Raw genomic sequence first — 16129 nt, 5'->3', positions numbered from 1 at the left:
TTAGTACAGGGGAAGGCGGCTCTCCGCCTCCAGAGGCCGGGTTTTCAGCCTATCCACAGCAGTTATGTTTGCATATCTGTGACCTTAGAGCCACTTAATGTGCATATTTATTCACCTGGAAAAGCAGAGCTGTTTGTGGCTCTTGAGTACTGTAGTTGCTAAACCCTGGGTAAGTAGATTTGGTGCTGGGGGCTGTCATCTAGAAGTCTTAAACCCCCTTTTCAGAGATCAGCAGGAGATAGCTTCTTCCAAGTAACAGCTAATTTTTATTGGGAACTTCAGTTGGAGACCGTAAGCAAAGAGAGAAGATGACAAGGAGGGTCCAAGGGTTCCTCCTGTTATCACGTCACTTTAAAGGCGCAGGTCAAAAAACGAATAAGTGATTTCCCAATGCTTTAGTAAGTTCACAAATGGCAGCAGGCAGGTGGAGTGGGTCGTCTCCAAATCACATGATAATGAAGCGTTGATCCAGACTTAATTGGAAAATACCATAATCAAGTGTCTGACAGAACACTTTAAAGCAGTTACCTTCAAGAAAGTAATTTTAAAAGGGCATGTCCGCCGGTCAACTCATCCTTTGCCTCGGAAAATGGCTTGTTAAAAAATTGTGCGACCAGTGGGTGTGTGGGTAAATGTACAGGCGTGTGTCCTGTGAGTGCATTCAGGGAGAGGTTTGCACCTAATTTTGCAAACCTCTTAATTATATATCCATAGAATATTCTGGAAAATTATCGTGTGCGCATATGAGCAGGCATAATTGCGTGTGCGGTTAGTTTTGGTGGGATAATTTTCTAAGTGAGCTGTCGTGCATAGGTTTGGTGTAACACAGGCGCGCATTTGCCATTACAGTTTTGCAGGCTGTTACAAAATTACCCCCTAACTTGATAAACGGCCCCCACCGTGCATACGAGTTTAAAAGCACTCAGTTCTGAGCACCTGTTTGTGGTTGCCCCTGTTCCCCAGCTAGTTCTTGGCTCCGCCAACTGTTGTTGGGCCAATCTCAGTGAACAGGTATCACTCATCTCTTTGCTGACCACACATTTTTCTTTTGGTGGCTGAATTTAGCTCCCGTGAGTAGATAGGGCAGGCCTCAAGATGGTCGCATCTCCTGGAGACTCCCCTGTTAAATGAGGACTGGACCTCAGCCGTTTAACCTCTGATCAAAAATCTTCACTCTGAGAGCCAGCCCTGTGCTTAGCAAGTCTGCCAGCTCCTGTGGCCTCCACTGCAGCTGGGGTCCCACATCTCACGTGGCCAGGGGTCCACGAAGATGCCCCCATGCTGTACTTACAGGCAGGACTGGGAGGTGGCACTGCCAGAAGTGTGGTCTGAGTTTGTTTGGAGAGGGGGGTTCCTTCATGGGAGAAATGGGCCTTTCCCCCCAAAACTCTGATTTATCTCTTACCAATATCCCACATCCGTGTCCTTAATTCTTCTTGGTTATTGTATAAAAGCTATGAATTTTGTAGCAGTTTTCTGGCACCTGTCCCTCTGGGGTGGCACGATTCAGAGAGAGAGGGGGGGGGGGGGGGGGAGTTGGCTTCGTTTCAGGCCCGCATTTGATACTGCGTTCTCTCTGTGTAGTTAAGTTGGAGGGAACGCCGGAGAGCGGGCAGGCAGCGAGCTGGGAGGACAGTGTGAAGGACGTTGCCGTGCATGCACCTGGCCCCTCCCACACGCCTGGCGGCACCGCCCAGGGAGAGGTGGAACCCTGGAGTTTGCAGGCCAAGAGACCGCACAAAGAAGGTAAAACCAGGAGCCTCCAAGTCCCCCATCCTCTGCCAGCTTGCTAGGGAGTAATTAGAGGTCACAGTTGAAATTGTACCTGAATAAATTTAGCTAGATAAAAAGGGAGGGGGGAGGGGCATTCCTAGGCTGTGGTTATAAGTTATCCGAGTAGTACCGATATCGAACGCTACCCTTTAAACTTAGTCTGGGTGGGAAAATCACTGTCCTGAAGTTACTCAAGTATATTTACTGCCAGCTCTATCCGTCTAAGTGCCACAGAGTATCCGCGCAAACTTACCTGGATACATTTCCTGCTCCTCCGCCTGCCGATTATGGGTTTATTCCTCTTCTCAGTAAACAGCCCTTCCTCTGAGTTCCATGCATTCAACTTAAAAAATGTAAAGAGCTGCATCAGCCTCTCAAACAATCGGCGAGATTGAAATGCCCCCGACGGTGCGTAGCAGTAAATTAAATACAGCTGCTGAGTTCTGTGCACCCTCGACAGGAGAAGAGGACATTCAAACAAAGTTGTTTTCTCTGTGATTATGGGCTTGGCAGTGCTGTAAGACTTCTTGGAGCCTATTAGTTCACAACTGTCATCCTTCTGGTGAAAATTGCCACGGGCCAGGCTCTGCCATGTTAAGCGAAACTGTGGCTTCATGAGTCGCCTTTGAGGTTCCCCTAGTGTAGTTGAGGGACAAAACCGGTCTGGAGCCTGAAGCAAATGCAGCCAGGAGCCCTGCGGCAGGATTTGCTGTTGAATGCGCTACCCTGAAGGCTGTCGCCTTTGCTTTCATGATGGTTGTGGCCATGGTTTACCCTGGCTAAGAACTGAGCTGGCGGGAGTGGATTTGTGTGAGGTAAACGTGGCACCACCTACGATTTCTTCAGTCCCTTGTTTCTTTTTTTCTGCTCTCTCCTCCGAGGCTACTCTTCAGCTGTCCAGTCACGCTATACTTGAAGTTCACGTATAAGCTCAGAATTTTTATGATGAACCGCACCGCAGCACCTGTAGACATGCGCAGTACAAACTGGTTCCTGTGATGGGAGGCTTGTCACATGCAGGGGATGAGCATGCAGTTTAATTGTCTCGAGCTGATGCCCTTTCTCTGTGCATAGTTAAAGCTGAGGAAGGAGGCGCTGTGGTGAGCGCACACATCCCTGACTCAGGAACCTGTCTCAAGGAATCTCCTGTGAATAGTCCCTCCAGCACACCATCCAGCCTCTCCCACAGGGACTGGGAATGGAGGAGTAGGAGGAGGCCAGAGGCAAGGAGAAAGAGATCACATAAAGGTGAGCTGTGCGTGTAGCCCCAGGGGATAGAAAGCATGAGAGGCCAGGAGCATGGTGCAGCAGATCACATAAGGAAAGTGAGTTCTAAATATCACTCACAGGGCAGAGCCAGGGAACTTTTGTCGTACAAGACTGCAGTGTTTACGGCTCACCAGTTTTGTTTTGTTTTTTCTTATACCAGATGCTCCTTCATTGAGGCAGTTTTCCCTTCTTCAGAGGCCACTGCTTGGCTGCAGTTCTGTTTTGAAGGTTCACTAGATTTTTGGTCATAGTAAATAGTTCCCTGGGCAGAGTCCTGTGCAGGGGAAGGTCGTTAGGAGTAGAGCATGTTGTAGTGTTTTGTTTTTTTAATTTACCTTTCCAAACTTGAGGGCCCGTGGTAAAAAGAGGCGCTAGGGACACTAGCGCGTCTCTAGCGCCTCTTTTTTGACAGGAGCGGCGACTGTCAGCGAGTTTGACCGCCGACGCTCAATTTTGCCGGCGTCAGTTCTCAAACCCGCTGACAGCCACGGGTTCGGAAACCGGACGCCGGCAAAATTGAGCGTCCAGTTTTCAAGCCGTGGGCCGATTTAACATTTTTTTTTTTATTATTTAAAATTATTTTTTACTTTGGGACCTCCAACTTAATATCGCCATGATATTAAGTCAGAGGGTGCACAGAAAAGCAGTTTTTACTGCTTTTCTGTGCACTTCCCCGGCACCGGCAGAAATTTACACCTACCTTTGGGTAGGCACTAATTTCTGAAAGTAAAATGTGCGGCCTGGCTGAACATTTTCCTTTCTGAATCGCGCGGGAATAACTAATGGGGCCATCAACATGCATTTGCATGTTGCGGGCCGATACAGTACAGTGTGCTCCACCAGAGCACACTGTACTGTATCGGCCTGTAAGTCTGCACTTGAGGCACTTGAGGGTGAAGTGACTTGCCCAAGGTTGCAAGGATCGTCGGTGGGAGAAGTGAGATTCGAACCCTGGCTTTCCTGATTTGCAGACCCAGTGCTCTAACCACCTGACTGCTCCTCCACTCTGTGCCGCTAGCTGGTTGCGAGCCTTTGGTTCACACGAAAGTCTGCTTGAGTTGTTACTGATATCTAGTGCATTTTCGGGTCCTATAGGGAGAGGAGAGTTGAGCATGCAGTTTCTGGTCTCAAGCTATTGCTCTTTCACTGTGTACAGTTAAAACAGAGGAAGAAGGCACGGTGGTGAGCCCACACATCCCCAGCTCAGAGACTTGTCTGAAGGAATCTCCTGTGAATAGTCCCCCCAGCACACCATCCAGCCTCTCCCGCAGGGACTGGGAGTGGAGGAGGAGGCCAGAAGCAGGGAGCAAGAGGTCACATGAAGGTGAGCTGTACATATTAGGGGTAAACTTTCAAAGTCTCAGGTGTCTCAGGTGTCAGCTAAGAAGACATTTAGCCAGCAAAACATAAGCACGTAATCTCATAACACAGGGAAAAGGGACGTTCCTAGGGCTGTTTTGGAGGCATGTTTGGAAGCTATATAGTAACTTACTATACATAGCAACATAGTAATGATGGCAGAACAAGACATAATGGTCCATACAGTCTGCCCAGCAAGCTTCCTAGGGTAGCAACTGCCACTCCGTGCAAGCTACCCCCATGTTTCTCTTAAGGATAGTAACTGCCACTCTGTGCAGTTATCCCAGGTTTTATGATAACTCAAACGTTTCACTAGCAACAGTTTTTACAGTGTGATTATCTTCTTTGAAAATTCAGACAGTGCTGCTTAACATGCGTTGCTTACGGACTTGGCCATAGAAGCAGTCCTGCTCTTTTTCCCTTACGCCTGCGTATATCAGTACCACAGACTGTAGAAGTCAAGGCCCTCTTGATTGTTGTCTGAATCCAATTCCCCTTTTCCCCCCTGTCGTCGAAGCGGGGAGCAATGTCGCAGTTGCATTAAAAGCATCAAGGCTTATTGGTTACGTGGTACATTTCATTTAAAAAAAATGTGTGCACATAGCAGGCATGTCAGGAATGCCACTGTATAAAACCATGCACGTGTGCGCATGCACTTTGCCATATAACAAACAGATACTGAAACACAATTTACGTGGGGACCTTGGGGTTGAAAATCTGCTAGGTCGGCGTGGGCTGAAAAGTCTGCCGCCATCTTGCCTGTTAAGACGCCTGATTGAAATTTCCCCAGTAACCCAAGGGATAGGGAACAGGAGATTAAAATGCCTTCCTTGTGCAACCTTCCTTTTTGCCAGTTCCTTAAAAACTGGTTTTCCTGTTTAAAAAACAAAACAAAAAGATACTATTTCAGTTACATGTTTCATGAAAAGAAGAGGTGAGGTCTGCGCTGTTGAGAAGTAATGGAAGCGCTGCTCCATCTTTCTGGGTCTGGAGAAGCGAGGAGGCTAGTCCTGTGCCTGTGTCTTGACATTCTCTCTTTCTCTCTCTCCACACTAAAGCAGAGGATCCTACAGGAAGTGGCTTCCACCCCTCCAGCCTGAAGGGTGCATCTGCAAGTACCGCGAGCCTTTCCAACGCATCTCTCGGGATCTTGGCACACAGAGACAACGAGCTGGGGCGATGCGAGGTGGCAGTTAAGAGAATGTGTGCAGAAGGTAAATCTGAGCTCTTTAGGGTCTCTTCATCCCAGTTTCTCCAGCTTTACCCAATCCCTCCCCCCCCCCTCCAAATCTTATTCTCCCCCATCTGCTGAGATGGGAATGAGCGTAACCTACCAGAGTGATTCTTGCCACAGGAGTCCAATTCTGCTGTTCTTTGCCCTTCTTATGTGAAGGATATTTGTTGGCTCTCAGCCCCTCCATTTTTAGTGTCCTCAGTTTTCAGGGAGTTTGGTCAGGAGAATGTCAGTATAGTGTTGAGAAGAGCTCATCCAGTGGTCCAGAGATGGTGGCGACTATAAATAAAAAAAAAAAAAAAGGCAAGGAAAAAGTTGTTTGCTCATCAGGTTTTTTGGCCAGTGTGATCACCAGGTTCCTAAGACAGTGTGTGGCAGAAATCCAAGAGCTCTTTGGCTGGCGTTTTTCTTAAAATCTCAGCTAGCCATTGTTTTTTTTCATACACGGGTGCTCCTGTGATCCCCAGCCTTCAGAGGGATTTCTACCACTCTGCGCTCAGCTTCTTGGCAGTGAGTGCTGCACATTCCCGGGGCTGGAGCACTTTCAGGCTTACGTTCCCTGCGGTCTTACGGAAAACAGGGATTTTTTGCTGACCATGTTCGAAAGTTTCTAGATCTGGTCAGTGAGTGAGAAGCACAGAACCCAAGGAGGTTCTCAGTTCCAGAAGGTGTTTGGGAGCACCCAGTTGGAATTAGGAACCAAACCACTTCCCAGCATAAAGAAAGCGAAGTTGCTTATCTGTAACAGGGGTTCTCCATAGCCATACAAAACAGGTGATGGCATTCGGCGCCCAGTTGGGTCATTTCCCTCTTAAAGCCAAGAAGTTTCCATTTTGACACCTGAGTATGTGTAGCTCTTCCCGTGCTAGCATCCCCATCTAGGAGTCTATTCACTTCTTTTCCAAGCTTGGTAAACTTCCCAGGGAAGAGGGAGGAATTGTGTGGCTGTTTGTTTTGCTGTCCATGGAGAACATCTGTTCCCTGTATGTACCTGGATCAGTCCAGACTGCTGGGTTTTGCCTCCCTTCCAGCAGTTGGAAACAGAAAAAAAACTTGTAAGGCACCCCCTCTTAACCTGGTATGCTACCTATCTCCAGCAGATGGAGGTGGTGCAAAACCTGCATTCCCTGTACGGACCCAGATCAGTCCAGACCATGGGTTATGCCTTCCTTTCCAGCAGGTGGAGACGGAGAAAAACGTGAAAGGCACCCATAGTTAAGCTGGTGTATCTCCTGCATCCCTTCAGTATTTCTCTGTCTCCAGCAGATGGAGGTCGTGCAAACCCTGCAGTCTTGCCCTGTTTCTGGGGTTTAGGCTATCCCTTAAAATTAACTAAGAGTGAGCTAGCTATAAGTTGTGAATCAAGCAAGTTTAAAAAAAAAAAAAAAAAAAAAAAAAGAAGAAAGAAAAAGTTCTTCTGCAGAGTTCCCTATCCTCCCAGGTGGTTGTTAGATCCTGCGGGGTCATCCTCTCTGGTGGCAGGTTATTGGAGCTGGGGTTGGTAACCTTGCGGGGCTCCAGACAGGTGAGAAGCAGAGGAAGAGATTACTGGTGGTCCAGTCCCTCTCTTACCTCGTGCTGTTCCTGAGGTTTGTGTAAAAAAAAAAAAAAAAAATCCAAATTTTTGAAAAATTTTCTTTTTTGGTTTGTTGCAATGCAGGACCCCCCTCCCCATCGGAATTGCCGCATTTTGATGAATTTTGCTGTGTTTTTCTGCGTTTTTCGGGCTGTCCCCTCCCCCCCCCCCCCCCCCCCCCCCCCCCCCACGATGCCACGGCCATCTGTATGTATGGCATGTGGAGACCCAGCTGCGCGGCTTTCTAGGGCTGCTGTGTGCTCCTGCTGCCTCCCTGGAGGGGAAGGCAGCTCTTTTTCAGGGTCTGCAGCAGTAACCAAGCCTTGAGGGGCTTCCAAAAGATCTGCTCCGAGGGAACTTCAGGCTGATCCTTTCTCCCTCAGTGTAGGGATGGCGGCCATCTTAAGCACATTTTCTGCAGCTCAAGCAAAGGCTATGGGGGAGGGGGAGCTTCTCCCAACACTGTCTCCAGTCCCTGCTAGTCCTGATGTTACTTTAGATCAGGACCAAGATTCTTTTGCAGGAGGATCTTGTTTTCCCAGGGGACAGGATGTTGATTCTGATTCTTTTTCTTTAGATTTTGTCCTCCTTATGCATAAAGCATTTTTGGCTTCCAGGTCCGTGGTGTTTTGCCCATGAGACCTGCACAGGGACCGGCTCCCAAGGTAGCCAAGCGCACGGATGTGCCCGTGTCTCTACGAGTCGCGAAGTTAAAAGGCGCTGTGGCTTCAGGAGGCTCAGCCGCTACGGTGGTGCCAGGCAGTGCGGCTGCAATTGCAGGGGCCTCTCCTCCCATTCCTGCGGAGGGGGGGGGGGGGGTGTTTGGATAATGAGCCGGGGAAACAGACCCCCTTGGATGGCGAATACCCTCAGATGGTCTGCTTGTTCCAGAGAGAGGAATTAGAACCTCTCATTCTGGCAGTTCTTTCTGAGCTCGGTGTGGAGCTCCCCCCGCAGGCTCTGCCGCAGGACTCGGTGGATCCAGTATTGGCAGGATTATAAACACTGATCCGGGTTTTTCCCGTCCCTCACATGCTTCAGCAGCTGATGACCAGGGAGTGGGATGCTCTGGATGCTGGTTTGCGGATTGGTCAAGCTATGGATAAGCTTTACCCGCTAGTGGATGAGTTCCTGGAACTCCTACGGTCCCCTAAGGAAGACGCTTCAGTTTCGGCTGTTGTCAAGTGGACTAATATTCCAGTCGCAGGCTTGGTGGCTTTCAAGGACCTTCAGGACCACAAGCTGAAAGTACTGCTTAAACGCATTTTTGAGGAGTCTGCCCTGGGTATCTGGGCGGCAGTGTGTAGCAGCTATATGCTGCGTGCGAGCCTGCGCTTGGTACAGCAATTGCTGACGTCCGGAGAAGATCTTCCTCCGGATGAATTGGAGCAGGCGCAGCATTTGGAAGCTGCAGTGGCATATGGGGCGGATGCGCTGTATGACCTGCTCTGTACTTCCTCTCGCACCATGTTGTCGGCAGTGTCCGCAAGACGGCTTTTGTGGCTTCGCAACTGGTCAGCGGATGTTTCATCCAAGGCTCAGCTTGGTGCTATTCCATTGAAAGGTATTTTTTTCTTCGGAGAGGATTTGGAGCAGTTGATAAAGTCCCTGGGGGAGAACAAAGTTCACAAGTTACCAGAGGACAGCCCGAGACCCTCGAGAGGTTTTCCATTATCCCGCTCTCATTTTCGGGGACAGCGGAGGTTTTGGCAGAACAGGCAACAAGCGGCCATACAGCGCCACCCGGTGGCCATGAACCAAACCTGGTCCTCGTCCTTTCGGGGATGCAGAAATGCCCGAGAGGGTGGTTCTTCAGCCTCTCTCGCCTCCAAGACTACATAATGAGACGGGCGGGCCCATTTCTCGATCCCTCGGGTAGGAGGGTCGCCTGTCCCGATTTTACGAGGCATGGACCAGAATTACTTCTGATCACTGGGTGCTAAGCATAATAGAACGAGGCTACGCTTTGGAATTTGCTCGGCCTCTCAGAGACTTTTACTTAATATCTCCATGAGGTCCACAGGTCAAACGGCAGATTGTTCATCAGACTCTCAAACGTCTTTTGGCTCTGGGAGCGGTAAAGCCGGTCCCTCCAGACCACTGGAGGATAGGAAGGTACTCCATTTACTTTGTAGTTCCAAAGAAAGAAGGGTCCTTCCGGCCAGTTTTGGACCTCAAAAAGGTAAACAAGGCTCTCAATTTGCCACATTTTCACATGGAGTCTCTGCGTTTAGTCATCGCGGCAGTAAGCAAGGGAGAATTCCTGGCCTTTCTGGATCTGATGGAGGCATACTTGTACATTCCCATTCGCAAGGATCATCAGAAGTTCTTTCGCTTTATGGTCCGGGGAATGCATTACCAATTATGTGCTCTGCCATTTGGTCTTGCGACCGCCTCTCGTACGTTCATCAAGGTCATGGTGGTTGTGGCGGTGTGTCTTTGGAGACAAAGCCTCCTCATTCATTCCTACCTGGATGGTTGGCTCATCAGGGCAAAGTCAAGGGATTGTTGTGTGGAAGCGATCCGGAGGGTGACCACTCTTTTGGAATCCCTCAGATGGGTAATCAATCAGGCCAAGAGCAACCTAGTTCCCTCTCAGACATAGGAATTTCTGGGAGCCAAGTTCGACACTTCGGTCGGGAAAGATTTTCTTCCGACGGATCGAAGAAACAAGCTGATGGGACAAAGTCGCGCTTGTTGGTTCTTCCACTGCCCAAGACCTGGGACTACCTTCAAGTTCTCGGTTCAATGGCATCCATGCTGGAGGTAGTTCCTTGGGAATTTGCTCATATGAGACCGTTACAACGAGCATTACTTTCCCGCTGGGATCCCAAGTCGGAGAATTTCCAATTCACCGAACACGCCAGGTCCAGTCTTGGGTGGTGATTTTACCTGCTCAACCTGTCTCAAGGAGTGGAGCTGGAAGTCCTCCACTGGACAGTGGTGACCACGGGTGACAGCCTCTCCTGCTGGGGAGCGGTCTACCAGCATCTTTCAGTTCCCGGAGGAGTCCGGATGGTCGATCAATCGCCTGGAAACCAGGGCAGTTCGCTTGGCCTTGCAGCACTTTCTTCCCCACTTACGTCATCAGGCGGTTTGCATCCTCTCCGACAGTGCGACGATGGTGGCCTATATCAACTGTCAAGGAAGAACCAGAAGTCAAGCAGTAGCCAACGAAGCGGAGCTGCTTATGGCTTGGGCGGAGAGGAATCTAGCGATGCTAGCGGCGTCTCACATCTCCGGGAAGGACAACATACAAGCAGACTTCCTTAGTCGAAGGTATATATATATATATATCGCTCTATATATATATATATATATATATATATATATATATATATATATATATATATATCGCTAGATTCCTCTCCGGCATATATATATGCCGATGTACAGTTTTTCAACCTTCACAACGGTTTACATTTGTACAAAATCTAAAATCTCTTGGACGGAGCAATGGATCTCATTTCTCGCGGATGGAGGACTCCCCATATGGACCTGATGGCAACGCGGAACAATGCCAAAGCCTCTCGCTTCTTCAGTCGCAGGAGAGTTCACGGGGCAGAAGGGGTTGATATGCTAGTACTTCCCTGACCAACCTCAGCTCTCCTGTATGTGTTTCCTCCTTGGCCTCTGGTGGGCAAGGTGATTCTCAGGATAGAGGTCCACCCAGGGAGGGTAGTCCTAGTGGCTCCCGAGTGGCCCCGATGTCCGTGGTTTGCGGATCTCGTCAGTCTGACCGTGGATGGCCTGCTACGACTCGTGCATCTTCCACAACTTCTCCATCAAGGGCCTATATATTTCGCATAGGCAGCTCACCTCTGTCTAGCGGCTTGGCTTTTGAAAGGAGGAGATTGAGGAAGAATGGCTATTCTGAGGAGGTCATCACTACATTGCTACAAGCCAGGAAACATCTTCTTCCCTCTCATACATTAGGATATGGAGAGTTTTTGAGACGTGGTGTCGTGAGAGAGAGAGATTCTTCCCAGACACGCTACGATTGCTTAGATGTTAAGCTTTTTGCAAAATCGATTAGCCAAGGGCTTGTTTTTTTAACTCCCTCCGGGTACAGGTGGCGGCCCTAGGCACTCTGGTTGGTAGCTTGGTGGTTTCACATCCAGATGTGCGTTTCCTCAGAGGAGTGAGGTATTTGAAGCCCCCTGTCTGTCCGGTATGTTTCTCATGGAGTCTTAATTTGGTTCTTCGAGTGTTGTGTGATCCACCATTTGAACCACTTAAAGGGGTAACGTTGAAGGATCTCACCTTGAAAATGGTGTTTTTGGTGGCTACATGCTCAGCTCGCCGGATATCTGAGTTACAGGTGCTCTCCTGTAGGGAACCTAGTCATTTGAGTTTGCGGCCTTTCCTAATTTGTCGAATGAGGTACAACTCGCACGAGAGCTGCGTCCACTTGATGTTCGGCGTTCCTTGTTGCGTTACCTGGAAGTCACAAATTCTTTCAGTCTCTCAGATCTTTTGTTTGTCCTATAGAGCGGTCCCAGGAAGGGTCACAAGGTGTCTAAGACGACGATTGCACAATGGTTGAGAGAAGCCATTTCTTCTGCATATATTTGTAAAGGAAGACCTGTTCCTGAGGGACTGAGGCCCATTCTATTCGCTCTCAAGCAGCTTCGTGGGCCGAATGCCAGTTGGTATCGCCTCAGGAGATTTGCAGAGCTGCTTCTTGGAAGACGCTCCACACCTTTGTTCGCCACTACCGCTTGGACATTCAGGCGCCCAGAGATTTTGGCAGTGGCGTACTGCGTGCGGGACTCGCAAGGTCCCACCCGGTTTAGGGAAGCTTTGGTACATCCCATGGTCTGGACTGATCCGGGTACGTACAGGGAAAAGAAAATTGGTTCTTACCTGATAATTTTCGTTCCTGTAGTACCATGGATCAGTCCAGATGCCCACCCAAAGATTAGGAGTGGGTAACAGGAGGATCTGTAAAGTCCACACACGCATGTTCAGGTTATGTTATTGCAGCATACTAAGAAAGAAAGAAAGCTACGGTTACATGTTTATATGTTCTTAAAGTTCTTAAAGTTCTTGCTTGATTCAATTCTAGTTCTATTCTGCTTTGATACTCTCTATACTGAAGGGATGCAGGAGGTACACCAGCTTAACTATGGGTGACTTTTAAGTTTAGTGCTTCCTTAGTACTTCCGTGGCCATCCAAGATCCTACTCTATGTCTTCTCCCCCCTCCCCCCCCCCGTGGCCGCCGGCTGGCAAAGTTTTACGCCGCATAGAGGTTTTTCTCCAGCCAGGGAAGGTAATCCTAGTGGCTCTGGAATGGCCCCGGTGCCTGTTGTTTGTGGACCTAGTCAATCTGGTGGTGGACGGTCCTCTTCGACTGGGTCATCTTGCCCACTTGCTACATCAAGGCCCTATATTTTTCGATCAGGTGGATCGCTTTTGTCTAGCAGCCTGGCTTTTGAGCGGAGGCGATTGAGGAAGAAAGGTTATCCGGAGGAAGTTATAACTACCCTCCTACAGGCGCGTAAACCTTCTACCTCATTGACGTATGTTAGAGTATGGAAGGTATTCGAGATGTGGTGCACGGAGCAAGGGGTTCTTCCCCATCGGTCATCAGTCCCTCAGATTCTGACGTTTTTACAGAAGGGCTTAGCTAAAGGATTGTCTTTTAATTCCCTTCGGGTCCAAGTAACAGCTTTGGGATGTCTCCTAGGTAAGCTTAATGGCAGTTCCCTCACGTCACATCCTGATATGGTATGTTTTCTTCGAGGGGCGAAACATTTGAATCCTCCAGTCTGTGCGATCTGTCCATCGTGGAGCCTGAATTTGGTTCTGAGAGTCTTGTGTGATGCTCCATTTGTGCCTCTTAAGAGAGCTACCTTAAAGGACCTCACCTTAAAAAATTGTGTTTTTAGTGGCTATTTGCTCAGCTCGCAGAGTGTCTGAACTTCAAGCGCTTTCTTGTCAGGAGCCCTTTCTACGATTTTCGGGTTCAGGGGTCTCTCTTAAGACAGTTCCATCTTTTTTACAGAAGGTGGTTTCGTCGTTCCATCTGAATCAGTCTGTGGAGCTTCCAGCATTTTCGCGCATTGATTTGGAGGTGCCGCATGCTAGGGAATTGAAGCAGCTAGATGTCAGGAGAGGGTCTCCTATGCTATTTGGAGGTCACAAATTCTTTCCGGGTTTCGGACCATTTGTTCGTCTTGTGGAATGGCGCTAAAAAAGGACAACAGGCGTCCAAGGCAACTATAGCCAGATGGTTGAAGGAGGCTATCTCGTCAGCCTACACTTGTCGAGGCCAACCAGTTCCTGAGGGCTTGAAAGCGCACTCGCTCCGCGCTCAAGCCTCCTCTTGGGCTGAATGTCAGTCGGTGTCGCTACAGGAGATTTGCAGATTGGCGACCTGGAAAACTCTTCACACTTTTGCTCGTCACTACCATTTGGATGTTCAAGCTCCAGATGATGGTAGCTTGGCAGAGGTGTTCTGCAAACGGGACTCTCTATGTCCCACCCTGTGTAGGGAAACTTTGGTACATCCCAGCAGTCTGGACTGATCCGGGTATATACAGGGAAAGGAAAATTAGTGCTTACCTGATAATTTTCGTTCCTGTAGTGCCACGGATCAGTCCAGACGCCCTCCCTTAAAGGGGTTTATCATTAGAGTCCGCGTTTGTTTGTTAATTTTTGTACTGCAGAAACCAAAAGAAGGCTACATGTTCTTCGGTTTTATTAATCAGTTCAATAGTTTGCTGGTTTTTTGCTTGATATTCAGATTTCTGAATTCTTTGCTGCAACTTTATCCTCCAAGTTATTTCTGCTTTGATATTGTTTATACTGAGGAGAGGCAGGTAGCACACCAGGTTAAGAGGGGGTGCCTTACAAGTTTTTCTCTGTCTCCATCTGCTGGAAGGGAGGCAAAACCCAGCAGTCTGGACTGATCCGTGGTACTACAGGAACGAAAATTATCAGGTAAGCACTAATTTTCCTTTATAGGTAAGCAACTTCACTTTCTTCATAGACATGCCCAAAAAATAGCCACACAAAGTGGGTCTCCCTAGCTGGGTGTTACCTTAATGTAATTTTGATTTTCCATAAATTCTTGGCAACCAATATTGTGCATTGCGGGACGTTTGTTTAGCTCATTTACAATGTTTTTAAGTACTGCTTGCCCAAATGAACTGTCATTGCGTGAGTCTTTATCCAAGCAGTAATGTTTTATAATAGTATGTATGGTTGACCAAGTGCCTTAGAGTTATCTTGGATTGATGCAGAGTTTGATGGGCCATTGCTGTGGCTATTGATCCAACTTGATGTGCTCTAAGGGGTGAACTTTCAAAACATTCCATCCATAAAAATTAATATATATTTATGTAAGTATCATCTACTTGCATATTTCGTATTTTATAAAAGCCAAAAATACATGCATATTTTCACTTTCACGTGCCATATATGCACTTAAAAACGGGATGGTTTAGAGGCATTCTCGGGCTGGGCCAACACTTGCGTGCTTAAAAGACTCTTATGTACGTAAGCTGGATAAGTAACTCCTCCCCATTATGCTCCCTTTCTCCTACCTCTTAGCTGGCTAACTACTTAGCTAGATAAGTAGTTATCTGGCTAAGTGGTGGCCGTTCAGCAGCACAGTTGGATATTCAGCCACCATCACTTATCTGGCTAGGTGGCGCTGAATATCGGGCCCTGGAAATGTAATTTCAGCCCTTTCCAGAAAGTCCTAGTTACCAGACGTCGCTGCCCTGCCCTCATATCACACCCACGGTCATCAACTCTGAGTCCTTTGTGGCGATTCCTACTGCAGGTCCTCACCCCCTCACCAAAGCTGATTCTGGGGGAGGCTGAGGTGGAGATGGCCGAAGGCACCCCAGGCTGCCAGCGGGTGTTATTTGTTTGTTTGTTTGTTTGTTTATTTGTTTGTTGAGTTTTATATACCGTCATTCGGTAGAGCCATCATAACGGTTTACAAATATGCATTTCTCTTAGCAGTTGTGTATCAGAAAAAACAATGTGAATGTTTTGAAATCCTCTCAGCTTTTTCATCTGTGTGCACACTTGAGCAATCGATGGGACAGTAGCCACCTTCTCATAGGCAACAGTGTTCTAAGTCCAGTTGTCCGTTTCCCCTGTTCAGTGATAGCCACCATTGTTCCTCCTCACCAGAGGGGCGCTCACTTTTACAGGGCTTATTTAGAAAAAAAGGGTCCTGCCCCACAGTCACTAGAGTGAAGCTGAGATCATTTTTGCTTGCATTCTTCAAACAGAGGCCTCTTCTGGCAGCGCACACCTGCAAGGCCCAGTCAGCGGTCTGAAGGACAGAGCTCTGCGTAAGCTCAGCCCGCCCTACATCACCTCCGGCTGGGCTGCAAATATCGCACAGGAAGACCAGGAGCAGAGGAAACCCGAGATGGGGATCCAGAGGTTCTACGCAGAAAGTAAGCAAATTTGCCTTTCTTGCACGTTGAAAACCAGTTCTGTGTTAGTCTGCCAAAAAAAATAGCTAAAAGAAAATCAGTAGTGTAGCTGCTGATTTAAAAGCATATTGCTTTTAAAGAGGGAAATTTTCGAGGCTTTGAAAGTCCCTTCCATGGAAAACCTTTTCAGGACTGCTTGGGTCTCTTCCTCAAGAGACTTTATTAGCTCAAAAAGCTTGCATTTTGAAATGTTCATTAATTTGATAAATATATCATCTCTGCCCAACTTCTTGACCAAGTCCACAGCCTGAAAAGTGTGTGCAAATACAAAGATAGCAACAAAAATAGCTTTGGTCTGCCCCTCGTTCATGGGACTTTATCAAGCAATAGGTGCTCCTCTTGAGTGTCCTCAGTTTTTGTCATCTTTTTCTTCCCAGAAGGCAGATGGAATATGCAGTTGAGGTCATGAAGCAATTACTATTGGATCCAACTGTCTAGGAGATGCCATTGGGGA

At 48.2% G+C, this 16129-nt stretch overlaps 1 protein-coding gene across 11 annotated transcripts in view; it reads left to right on the top strand.

Moving 5' to 3' along the window:
• LOC115083911 overlaps positions 1–16129 on the top strand; it is a 274261-nt gene that overhangs the window by 87288 nt on the left and 170844 nt on the right. For 10 of the 11 annotated variants that reach the window (XM_029588000.1, XM_029587994.1, XM_029588001.1 and 7 more), the window contains exons 15-19: positions 1585–1746; positions 2848–3021; positions 4199–4366; positions 5460–5615; positions 15466–15636. In XM_029588000.1, the coding sequence (XP_029443860.1) occupies positions 1585–1746; positions 2848–3021; positions 4199–4366; positions 5460–5615; positions 15466–15636 (831 nt within the window). The remainder of the gene's footprint in view (positions 1–1584; positions 1747–2847; positions 3022–4198; positions 4367–5459; positions 5616–15465; positions 15637–16129) is intronic. The other variant, XM_029587993.1, reaches the window with a different exon arrangement.

This window comes from Rhinatrema bivittatum, chromosome 2, assembly GCF_901001135.1.
Source record: "Rhinatrema bivittatum chromosome 2, aRhiBiv1.1, whole genome shotgun sequence".
NCBI classification, from domain to species: domain Eukaryota; kingdom Metazoa; phylum Chordata; class Amphibia; order Gymnophiona; family Rhinatrematidae; genus Rhinatrema; species Rhinatrema bivittatum.
Note: the sequence above shows the minus strand (reverse complement) of the source record. Positions and strands in the feature narration are given on the sequence as shown.